Here is a 12,890-nt window from a genome sequence, read left to right on the forward strand (position 1 = left end):
TATTACTTACTTTCTTTTAATTTCCTACTGGTATCTTCACAAATGTAAATTATAGCAACGTGCAGAATAACTGTTGATTTTAAAAAGAAGGACTATGTATAGAAAATTTTGGTTCTTCTGATTTCTCTACTTACTTAAAGTTCTGGCACTATCTTGCCTTCTTTTGGGCCCTTCTTTGTTTTCATATTTTTGATTCTTAGGTCTTTTGCATATACTCACTACTAATGCTTTTAACTAAGTGCTAGAAAATAACTCAGGCACTTTTAAGTAAAAGCTAGTAAAGAACTCAGATATTCTTGGATTTTTCAGTAAAGCGTTTTAGCAACAGTAGAAGTTAACACACGTGTATATTTTGAAAAAGGGCACCCATAGAGGAAAACAAAGATAATTCTTTTATAAAGGAATTTATTTTTTATTTTTGGAGCAAGTTGGTTGATGGGTACCGTGTGACCAGGTGTAATGGTTTCCTAACATTTTGAAAGACAAAGCTGTAAGACAAAGCTATTTGAGAAAATGCTTGGCTGTGGCAAGGGTTGTTAGTAGGTGTTTTATAGAGAGGTGTTTGCTTCATTATGAAATAAGTTCAAATGGCTGGCTTCCTCATTTTTGGAACTGAGTATAAGCAACCAGATCTGGGCTGGCCTCCATTTTTATGGTCTTAGGTGTGTGCTGAGAGGAACAGAGGTCTATCAGGGCACATGACATCCATGCCTTTAGTGATAACCTGTCAGGAGAGTTATCACTACACATTGAGGACCTCATATTAGGCTACAGACTTTCCCCTAATCCTTACAAAGCAGTTTTATACTATTTTAAAATAAATATTTTCTAATTGATCAAATCAAAAGTTGAGTAGATCTTTAAAAATTAATATTCTTTTGAATATTGCAATTTAGTTGTAAAATTGTCTCAGCGACTTTTTTATTTCCTTGTATGGAGTCAAAACTCAGCTTATCAACATTGTACTTGTACTGTTAAACCATATTAAATTCTTTGTAGTAGTGACAATTAATAGGGTATTTATTTTGAATAGCAGAAAACAAAGACAATTTTCTTTCCAAGCTTCCAACCCTTCTACAATGCTGACTGACTAATGTGGAAATTGTTCTAGTTGTTGAAAGCTCTGTGGAGTTTGGTTGCTGTAAATAATGCTGATTTATCTTCAGAACATCAAGTGGATTTTAGAATTTTATAAAACTAACATTATGTATTGGGAATTTTTTTCATTTAATAATTTTTAAATATTACAGTATGTATTTTTCACATTTTCTAGAAAATAATATATGTTATAATCTTAATTGAAGATGATATAATTTAAAAAGATAGAAATTCTTTTTGATTGAGTAGCTTTGGAACTTTTAAAAGCCAATTAATTTTTATCTTAAAGTTCAGTATGTGGATTTATGTGATTTCTGTGTTATAAATAAAAACAGACTGCTCAAATCAGCAAGTTGGAGTACGAACTTAGATTCTTAAAGTAGACTGATAGTTTACTTCAAAAGAACATTTTTTTCTCTCTTGTGTTTTCCTCCAAAGAAAGACACCTGTATATACCCAAAGATTTATTTCTAGAACCAGGTCTATTTATTTTACTGGCCCTGCCTTATAATTGAATAACATTTTCTAGTTACAGCTCATATAGATATTTCCTAAACATATAATTACTATATGGATATTTAGTGCAGAAAAAGATGTTATCATTTCATAAATAACCAACTCAGAAGAGCTTGAAGCTGATTGACCTTTATTGGTTAATTAGGTTTGTTGTTAAAGAGAATCTGCTAGTGCCCAGAATTGAAGACAGCATTGAAATGTGTGTATGTCAAATGTTGAACAGAGTTGGCTTGATTCACCTATCAGTAAAGCATGCCAGTAGACTTAGGTGTCTTTAAAAAGAAATTTTACATCGCCTTGGGAAAAATTTCACAGTAGTAAACACTGATTCTATAATAGTTTTATCGTTTAATAATAGATATAGCTACACATATTAAGCATGTATTATGTAACCAAATTTTTTGTGTGAATCGTATTTGCTAAGATTGTTAGTTATTTTAGAAGGTCTTTGAAAAACTTAACTGGTAGGTCTTTTGCTTTTTATAATCTATGGGTGCTCTTTCTTTCTGCTGACATGACTCACTAGTACTTCTGGGCTTGTGGAACTGTTAAGATTAACGATATTAACTGCATGCGAAGTATATGATTGATAAGTACTAACACTCAGTTTTTATCATTCTTTTTATTCCATGCACCATCTTTCATTCTTTTCCCATATTGTACATTTGAAATTAAATTCCATAATATGAAATTCACTTCATTTCCATACAACCCTTATGCCATTTGTGAAATGCTGCTGCCCCTTTGGTTTTTCCTGGTCCTTGTGCAACTATACGTGGACTGGCTCTCTCACTCTCCTGCAGACCCAGCCCTCACTCTTCCTCCTATCTCCTTCAACAAACTTACACAGGCACAAACATGGGACAACTCTAGCTACAGTGTTCCATCTGAAGGAGACAGTGACAATGGTAGGTGGCTTTGTACCTTTTCTTCAATGTGCTTATTAATAAGCCAATTAATACACTGAGCATTCATTTCTGTGCAGCTGAAGATACAGCTCTATTCACTGGCATGCCTGATATAGGAGATAGTGAGTAAACCCAGAAAGGAAGTCCAGAAAAGTGCATGTGTATTGTTCAGCAGTTTTTCAAATGCCTTTTAATTATTTTGAATATTCTGTATTTGGAGAAAGCTTTATAATTCTGTATATTTTTTCTGCTTGAGTTTTTTGGCTTGTTTACAAGAATCTGGGATTTGCACATTTGCATTATGTCTGCTTGCTCCTGCATCTGAACTAAATGCTTTTAGAGTTTGATCTTTCATTATCAATGCTTACCGTATGAGATTTTTAAGGTAGCTACAATGTGCTGTGACTGATCCTAGAGTGGCATGCTGAAAATAATGTTAACATTGAGAAATTTCTAAAAATGAAGAGAAATCACTTGCCTTCTCCCCCGCCTTTTTTGTGTTTTTTTTTTTTTCCAAATTACTTGCACATCTTGACTTTTAATACCTTCTACCTTTTTGAGTGTAAGTTCATCTATATAATATTCAAGAATAGTAACTTGGCCTGAGAATCAAATGTAAAAATGAAAATTGAAGACATCTAGTTGATATCTTTTCATGTCATTAAATATATTAAATAGCTTAAGAGATGAAACTAAATATAATTATTTAGAGCTACATACCACATAACTGAGTCTCTATTAGTTCAGATTTCAGACATTTTACTTCAAGATACAGAGTGATAAAAGTAATGTTAAATGAAATGGAGAGTATGATTTACAGGGAAGAGAAGTGAGATGTGAGATATCACTACATTGCAAACACAATAGGAAGATATATTTCCCAATAATATTTTTTAAAATTGATTTTAGAGAGAGAGGAAGAAAGAGAGAGAAACATCAGTGTTTGCCTCCTGTATACCCCCCGACTGGGGAACAAACCCGCAACCTGGGAATGTGTCCTGACCAGGAATGGAACCCATGGTCTTTTGGTGTACGGGATGACACTCCAAGCAACTGAACCACACTGGCCAGGACAATAATACTTTTTAAAAATCTAAGTGTGTCATATATGTAATACATAGAAAATATATATTTAAAACATTTGCTGTAATTTCTGGTCAGAATTCAACCATAAATGCTTTTCCATTTTTCTTATGTGGAAGCATATGTATATCTCGGCAGGTTAGTTATAAAAGGAATTTTATTATTTCATACATTTCTAAATTTTTTAACTGAAAATAAGTATGATTGCACAACAGCAAAACAAAAAGTCCCACCTTATATTGTTCTGTTTTTAATTCTGGAAATTAAGGAGGACTAAATGGAAACTTTCTTGAAAACTGTTCCTTTACTTTAAAAAAGGGGGGACATTTTTGTTTTTCAGAAAACATGGCTATTGGTGGGTCTGATGTTGTTTAAAGGAGATAAAGCCTAGAATGAAAGATTTATGTGAGATTTGGTATTTCCTTAGGAGTAATAACTGAAAACGAAGGACTTTTTGTTGTTGTTGCCTTTAAGCTGGAAGAGGTCTAGACATCTTACGTGGCAGTAGAATATCTATCATTATAGATGAGCCAACTAAAACCAGAAGGGTGAGGTGCCCTGGCCAGTCACATTGCTAGGCAGAGATGGAGGTGGGGCCGTGCCCGGGGCTCCTGTCTGCCATATTTGCATTCATTTTACAGCTGTTTATTGAGGACTCCATGTTCAAATTACTAAGGCAGACTGCCTCCTTTTTCATTAACAATCCTAAGAATTCATAGAAAATAATCATGTGGAAATCTTTCTGAAAATAAAATATCCATGCACTACTTACTTGGTATTTTTTGTATAAATGAAAATTTCAGGGACTCACATGTAAGTATTATGTTGTGCCACAGTAATTATAAAGGGATTGTTTTCAGTGTTTATGTGACTCGACCCATCAATCACGTCAGATATTTGATGGCCGTCATTCCTATGTGTGCTTTGTCTGTAATACGCCCTGGGCAGCAATTTTCTCTGCAGAAATCTTCTTTATAGATATTTGTACAGATTCCCAGGTCTGATCTTTTATATTCATCTTCACTCTCTTTGTGCCAAATTTGACCTTCTGATATGAATACACTTTCTGATACATTTTTTAAATTTTTTATTTTTATTTATTTTTTTATTGTTCAAAATATTACACATGTCCCTTTTTCTCCCCACTCATCCCTTCCGCCCTTCCCAACCCCACCCAGTCCCTCACCACACCATTGTCTGTGTCCTTGAGTTATGCATATTTGCATATAAATTCTTTGGTTAATCTCTCCCTCCCACCCCCCTCCTTCCCTCTAAAATTCGTCAGTCTGATCCATGCCTCCATGTCACTGAATCTATTTTGTTCATCAGTTTATTAAGTTCTTTAGATTCCACATATGAGTGAGATCATGTGATGTTTGTCTTTCTCTGCGTGGCTTATTTCACTTAGCATAATACTCTCCAGTTCCATCCATGCTGTCCCAAAGGTAGGAGGCCCTTCTTCTTTACAGCTGTGTAGTATTCCATGGTGTAAGTGTCCCACAGCTCTTTTATCCACTCATCTGCTGATGGGCACTTGGACTATTTCCAGATCTTAGCTATTGTAAATTGTGCCTGCTATGAATATAAGGGTGCATATATTCTTCCTGATTAGTGTTTCAGGATTCTTAAGGTATATTCCTAGAAGTGGGATCACTATTAAAAATGGAACTGCCTTTTGATCCAATACATTTTTAGAATTAATGATGCTGAATTTGTTATGTGTCCACAAGTATATAAACTAATGTTGCAAGAAGAATACCGCCTACTTTTTATGTTGTTCTAACTGATTGCTCTTAAGTAGGAGATCCTTTTCAGTGGCCTCTCTTGGCATTTCAAGCTAAATATTACATCAGTTTTATTTCCTCATATTTTCTCCATTATCCAATATTTGCAGCTATCTCAACCTTTACAAATAAGTGATATCTTATTACCAACTCAACTCAGCATTTTTGGAAAACTTAGCATTTTTGTACCTTATTCACTGTTTTGCTTTGTATTAAAATCCTCCTTTTATTTAAATTTCATTATTGAAGTAAAATTTAAACTTTATTTAAAGCAATAAGTATTGCTTTCCAGTATTTCACTCCAAATATGTCTCACTTGAAATCCCCTATTTTCTCTAAAACTAATACTCCCAAAAAATAAAAAATGGCAAACTGGCTAGAAGGTCCTGGGAGTTTGACTTCCCACGGTCTCCGTGTGGAGGTATCTGTCCACCGCTGAGACTGAGTGGGGCAACTTCCCTTCAAGACGTTCTTAACTTTAAAATTTCACTTCTGCTGTTTCTCTTGTATCCTCCGCTTCTTTCATTCCCTTTCCCCTTCGTTTTGAAGTTAAAACCATTCCTATCTTCTTTTGAATGATTTGCCCTTTTTCATTTGCAGTGAATTGGTAGGTACTCATTTATAATTATTTAAACTTGATCTTTAAATTATCACTGGAGAATGAATGAATGAACATATCCATTCTGAGCCAGTTTACAGACATTTTCTTGAATAACCTTGCACTTACTACATAAATGAGGAAACTGAGGCTGCGATAGGTGTTTCAGTGGTTCTTAACCTTGAATTTATATTACAATCATCTGGGTATTTTCAAATTATAGCTGCCTGTGCCCCACACTCAGAGATGCCAATTTATTTGGTGTCACGTGGAGTCCCTGCACTGATTGTTTTTATGCAGATCTTTATGTAATTTCCAAGTAGGTGAAAGCCACTGAGTTAGGTAAATTGCCCAAGATCATGGAGAATAAATTTGAGCATTTTGAGGGCAGAGAATGAATCTAATTTATTTTGAAGCACCAGAGGGAATAAATGAAAGTACTAGTCAGATTTCTAATTCACATTAGGCTGGCTCTAGAGCTTATGATATTTTTTCAATGCCACCGTATTATCTTAAACGTCATACCCAGTCCAGCTTCTTAACTTCCAGGAAGAAATTGAGAGCTAAGTTTTAAAATCTCATGTGCTACAAAGAAATCTTTCAGGTTAAAGTTAAGTAATAAAGGTTAATAATACAGACCTATAATTTCTATACGAAGAATACATTTTATGTAATATTTAAGTATCATTTCAGGCAATTTTTAGAGCAGTGAGATTTTTTTGCTTAACTAAAATATATTCTTACAACCATTAGAGAAATGGTTTCTTGTTCACATCCTTAAATATCTGTTGAGTGTTTAGTATGTGCTAGGCATGGTGCTTGTTACTGTGGATACAACTCTGAAAAACAGGGACAAGATCTTGGCTTTCATGGATCATTTATTTCAGATTTGAATTTGTTCAGACCTGGAAACTAAGTTTTAGTAGGTTTTTCATGGGAGGAAAAATTTAGATGACATTATCAGGGTAGGATAATCTGGGCAAATATACTCTCCAAATAGGATAATCTCTGAATGAGGGGCTTTTTGAAACAGTTGTTTCATTTATTCATCCAACAAACTGCTTTGTGAGGCAGGTACAATTAACTTTGTGATAGAGGTACAACTTAAAAACAGACACAAAACTCTTTACAGAGTCATAATGGAGAGAAACATCTCTACAGTAAGAGAGAAAGTGATGAGTGCTGTGAGAGAGAGACAAGTAAATATGATGTGAAAAAATAAAAACTGTAGGTAATATAATCAGAGCTATCATAATGGTCCCAATTTAGATTATTCTGTCGTAAGAAGCCCAGTAAAATAAACAAGCACTTATGTGCTCTGTAGATTTATTATTCGCTTAAAGACTTTATTTTAAATTCTCATGTATTTCACAGTAATTAATCCACTTCAAAAACTAGTAGTAGTATAGTCATGGCTTCCAATAATTTTATGTACATTTGAAATGTGTGTTTTTTTAAAAAAACACACAGTTCAAACGTGTTTTAACACTTTGTGATTAATTAACATCAGAGAGCAAATACCCAAGCATGAATTTTGTATTTTTAAGACACACAGGAACTTAAAATGAAAATTGATGCCAGGAAATTAAAACCTCGACATCATTGCATATCTTAATTACCTCACATAGATCTCTAACAAGGCGTAGATCCTTGAATTGTGTGCTGTTAAACAAAAGCTCACAGTTAGTTTAACCTCCTAATAGTTCCGTATTCAGAATGAAATCTGCCAATAAAAACATATTGAAAATATTAAACATGCAGTATTAGATAAGATTGCCCCCAGAAAAAAAAGACAAAAGAAAATAAATCCTCCAAATATTAAATTTTTTAAAACAGTGTTGGGGCTCCCCTTGCTGGCTAGTTTGTGTATTACTCAATTCTAGATTTTGTGTTACTCAAGTCAAGTCTACAATTCCTTGACTTTTTTGTTAAATTTGGTTTACTTCTTTTCTTTGGGGGTGTGGATTGTTTCTAGATTTTACATTTTAATATATTTCCCTCTGGTTGTTGTGTTTAAATGGGCAATTTTTTTGTTGGGCTCAATATGGTGTACGGGCAAGTTTAATGCATTTACCATTTCTTCTGTGCTTCTCATGTCTTCACGTTCCTTCATTTCCCTTTGCTCTGTGAACTTTTCATTTCTCCCTGCTGGGTTACTCTGCCCTTCTTCCTTTTCTGGTCCTGCCTTTGTTTGTGAAATAATTGGTCTCACTTCCTGTGGGGTTTGATTTTCCTGGGCCTTGGTAACAGCCTTTTGGTGACACACCTTTGGATCTTTTTGCCTGTGACTTCCCTGGGTGGCTTGAGGCAGAGAACTGGGCCCCACACTGACTGCTCTGAGGTTCCACAAGGCATCATGTACATTAGGTCATCCTTTCTTCATTAACTCTTAAGTGAAGGGTTTATCAAGATGTGTCAAGCTTTCAGTCTTTCATAGAGCACCAAAATGCTGATTCAGATAGTCTAGAACTGATTTATAAAGAGATACTGAGACATGAGAAGTGCAATGCAAGTCATTTATTAAGGTGGTTTGGTCCAAAGAAACAAATTGAGATTAAAATGGCACTGTTGGGTGAGCGTGGAATAATTGATTTTATGGAATGAACTTAAGTTTTGTTTTTGTTTTTTATTTGAAGTGTATTTGTAAACAATATTTAACCTAAAAAAATAAATTGAAATAGCTCTTAAAGTTGCCCATAGGAAATGTTTGTCAAAATAGAATAATAGTGGCATAACCTTCTTATTCTATATTTATATTATGATGGATGAGATTACTAGAATTGCATCATGCCAGTGCAGCCTTCTACCTCGTATTGATTTTTAAAGTGGGAGCTCTCTGCCCAAAATTTCCTGAAGGGCTCCCCTATCCTTCTCCCCAAACACACATACATAGTCTAACGGGAGGCAAGTATGGCTCTTACCAGCTCTTTGCTACCTCTGTTTGCTACCTCTGTGGAAAGGTGACAGGCTTAATAGGATAAAAATCTCAAGGGAGAAAAAAAATCAAGTTTAAATCTGCCCTGGGCTTTGTATCATAATAAAAATTGATTAAAAAAAAACAAACCCTTGCTATATGTAGAATATTTGTACCCTCTTTATTAGTCTTTCAAAAATGTTATCCTTCTGAGGTTTAGAGCATACCTTTTTTCTGCAGGCAGAGGCTTAACTCCTTTCAGAGGGAGCACTGCTGTTAGTTGCTATTCTTGTAGGTTGTAATTTTAAGGAGCTGAAGCCAAGGATGATCTCTTAAATTTCCTCTAATCTTACTGACTTTTCTCAAAGGAGTCTATGGTCATCTCTAAAGAGCTAACTTTTTGGATATGCTGTCAGTGACGTGATAGAAGGTAGAACTTTTCCACTCCACACTCAGATATGTAATCCTGTGTATCATCACTTAATTCTTAACCTAAGCTTATGAAAAATTTTAGCCAACAAAACATTAATCTGTGCTTATTTTAAATATGTAAAGCAATTCTAGAGACTTCTTATTTGAAACAGATTCTCTGAGTTGAATGAGTAGACTGTGATACCTCAAGTGTAAATGAAAGCATTGGAAAAATGAGAGAGTAAGGAAATCTTCCAGAGAGGTGGCCTGGACCGGTTCTAAGGATGACCCAAACTCTTCCCTGGTTAGTCCACACAACCTAGTATAATTGTAAAATATAATCTTCTTTAGAATATATGAATCATGCTTTCATGTGACATCATGTTTTTTCTGTGAGTGGTAAATGAATTATTTGGGATAAATAAAGAAACCATTTGCTTAATTTAAATATGAATAGTGTTATGGCAGCCTACACTAGATACTCCATAAAGGCTTTTTTCTTTTTTTATTATAGTGTTTCTAAGACCTCAGAGAAATTTGGAATCTATAGACCCACAGTTTACAATTCGGAGGAAAATGGAACAAATGAGAGAAGAAAAAGAACTGGTGGAACAACTCCGTGAGGTACCCAAGAAATATTATATAGTTGAATAATAATTTTCAGAATTGAAGCAGCGTTCCATAAAGTTGACTCTTGAACAACATGGTGGTTAGGGGCACCATCACCCCTCCCCCCAACCACCCTCAAAGCAGTTGGAGATCTGAGTATAACCTTTGACTCTCCAAAAACTTAACTACTAATAGCTTGTTGACCTGAAGCATTACTAATAACATCAACAGTTGCTTAACACATATTTAGTATGTTTTATGTATTATGTACTGTATTGTTGTAGCAAAGTAAGCTAGAGAAAAAATGTTTTTAAGAAAATCATAGGAAAAGAAAATACATTTACAGTACTGTACATATTTCTTAGAAAAAAATCCACATATGAGTTTTGGTCACGGGTCAACTGTATTTTAAAAAAATAGACTTTGAAGACTGCAAACATACCCAGTTTCAAATCTAGCCAGGTAGCCTACTGACTGTTTGATATTGAGCAAGTCACTTAACATCCCTGAATGTCAGTTTTTTCATGTATTAAAAAAATAGTTTCAATGTACCTGAATGTGGCTTTATGAGTAATATATGAGATAATATAAGTAGAACTACTTAATGCATATGTATAAAGCTAGTATTATTTCAATTCAGGTACACTTTAAAATAAATGCACTGTTATTCATTTACTTAATAATAATATTCCATTAATTTAAAGATTTTTTTAGTTATCCTCACTTTGTATCACAACTGGTCAGAACATTTTAATCAGTCATTTAATGGGCAAACTATTTGAGTTCCTACCAAGCGTGAAGTCTTGTGCTGGGTGACATTGAAGATTTTTAGCTCTGTGATGACAGGGACCATGGTTAACATTTGACCACTTTTTTGCCTAAGAAAACGAAGTGAGGTTGGGGAAGGACAGTTTGTCTTCTCTTTTAAATCTGCCTCTAGCTGCCTTAGGTTGGGCAGTAAATTTTGTCCTATAACCCAATATGAAACTTCCAGTATTTTTTACAAATGGGATCAAAACTACTATAATGTTGTTGGAACTATGTACCAAATTCTCATTTAATATTTTTTCCCAAATTACAAAAGAAAACCTGTGACTTGGTCTCCAATTTGAGTATACAATTATCGTTCTATAAAGACACTATCAGTCATGTATCTATTCATATTTACATATTTTTTTCTTCAGGGAAAATGCTACATTCTTTTAGAAATTTTTTGGTTATCACCTTTTTTCTTTTTTAAATAAATTTTAATTGAGAATATAATAGGAAATAATGCTGATAGGAGAAAATAGAAAAATGAAGAAGAAAAATAAGTCATTTTCTTCCCCACTGCTCAAAGACAAGCACTGTTTTTTTAATCCTCACCTGAGGATATTTTTTCCATTGCTTTCCAGAATGGAAGGGAGAGAGAGAGAAACATCAATGTGAGGGAGACACATCGACTGGTTGCCTCCCGCACGCACCCTGACTGGGGCGGAGGATCATGCCTTGGCTGGAATTGAACCCGGGACCCTTCAGTCTGCGGGCTGACACTGTAACCACTGAGCCAAACTGGCTAGGGCAGACAAGCACTGTTAACATTTTGGCTTCTACTGGCATTCTTTCTACATTTGTTTTCGAATTGTGAGCATTTTATATACAGTCATGTGCCGCTTAACAATGGGGATATGTTCTGAGAAATGTGTCATCAGGCAATGTCATTGTTCTGTGAACATCATGGAGAGCAGTTACACGGGCCTAGATGGTATACCCTCCCGCACACCTCGGCTGTACGGTTACCATCGCCGTATATGTGGTCTGTTGTTGACCAAAATGTCCTGATTCCCCCACAGAGCATCGAGATGAGATTAAAGGTGAGCCTGCATGAAGACCTGGGGGCTGCACTCATGGATGGTGTTGTCCTCTGCCATCTGGTCAATCACATCCGCCCACGATCTGTCGCAAGCATTCACGTCCCCTCACCAGCAGTTGTAAGTAACACCACATAAAGGGAAACTAAGTTTTACATAGAACAATCTCTCTTGGGACAGTGTTGCTGGCTAAAGATGCCAATGGGATCACCAGGACCCTGCTCAGATCCTCTCTGTTGGGCCCCAGACCACTAGAAGAACAGAAAGGAATAGGTCTGAAGGAAGCAACATTTTCACTGTAAAAAGGGAGAATATTTAAAATAAATGTCAATGACAGAAAAGGAATTTATTTCAAATATAGAGCAAATAACATTTAAGAAATCATTGGTTGGGGTGCTAACTTTAAGACTTTAGGGACATAAAGATTCATTTCTCACCAAGGGTTATTTAAACAATGAGAAGTCTTCGGGAAAGCTGTTTTTTGGTTGGTAGCTTCTCTTTTATTAACCATTGGGGATTTTAGGATAGCTCTGAAAAAATGTTGGTTCTATGTAAAAGATCATTAGTGACCTGTCAAGCCAGAGGTTGATCAGGCAATTGTTAATTCAGCAATTCCTTCATCATTCACTGTGCTCAAAGGTACATTGGAGGTACTGGGGGAAAATGGGAAATGTGGAGATGAGTGAGACTCCATTAATGCCCTGAAAGTCCTTGTCCCCTCTTTCGGGGAGATAAAGCCAGCATATGGATCCTCTCAGAGCATGTGGCCACCCAGAAGAAAACTATGGAGTCTTTTTTACGGTCAGTCAGTGAGGGTGGAGAATCAAGGGTCAGCTTGTCTTTGAAGCCTATGTCAGGTTCAGACAAGTAGAGAGGAAAGAAGAATTTCTATCACACTGTTTGCTGTTCTTTAGATGAGGCAGGAAAAAGAGCAGGGGCTAAGAGTGTAGGGTTTGGATTCAAATTCCAGATCTGCTCATAAGCCATATGTCTTTGGGAAAGTTATTTAATCTCTCTTTAACTCAGTTTGCTTTTCCCTATCACAGAAATATTATTGTGAGGATGAAATAGGGTACTACATACGATACACATATAAATGTAAGCCATTCTTTTTTAAAA

General features: G+C 35.2%; 1 protein-coding gene across 5 annotated transcripts in view; it reads left to right on the forward strand.

The window, feature by feature from the left end:
- The window catches only part of LRCH1 (leucine rich repeats and calponin homology domain containing 1), a 196,492-nt gene that overhangs the window by 154,697 nt on the left and 28,905 nt on the right, over window positions 1-12,890 (forward strand). For 3 of the 5 annotated variants that reach the window (XM_081128068.1, XM_081128066.1, XM_081128067.1), the window contains exons 16-17: window positions 9,827-9,936; window positions 11,754-11,891. In XM_081128068.1, coding sequence (XP_080984194.1) covers window positions 9,827-9,936; window positions 11,754-11,891 — 248 coding nt within the window. Of the gene's footprint in view, window positions 1-2,417; window positions 2,523-9,826; window positions 9,937-11,753; window positions 11,892-12,890 lie in introns of all 5 variants that reach the window. The other 2 variants (XM_081128065.1, XM_081128064.1) reach the window with 1 other exon arrangement.

The sequence above is a fragment of the Miniopterus schreibersii genome (assembly GCF_964146895.1).
Source record: "Miniopterus schreibersii genome assembly, chromosome: 2".
NCBI lineage: Eukaryota > Metazoa > Chordata > Mammalia > Chiroptera > Miniopteridae > Miniopterus > Miniopterus schreibersii.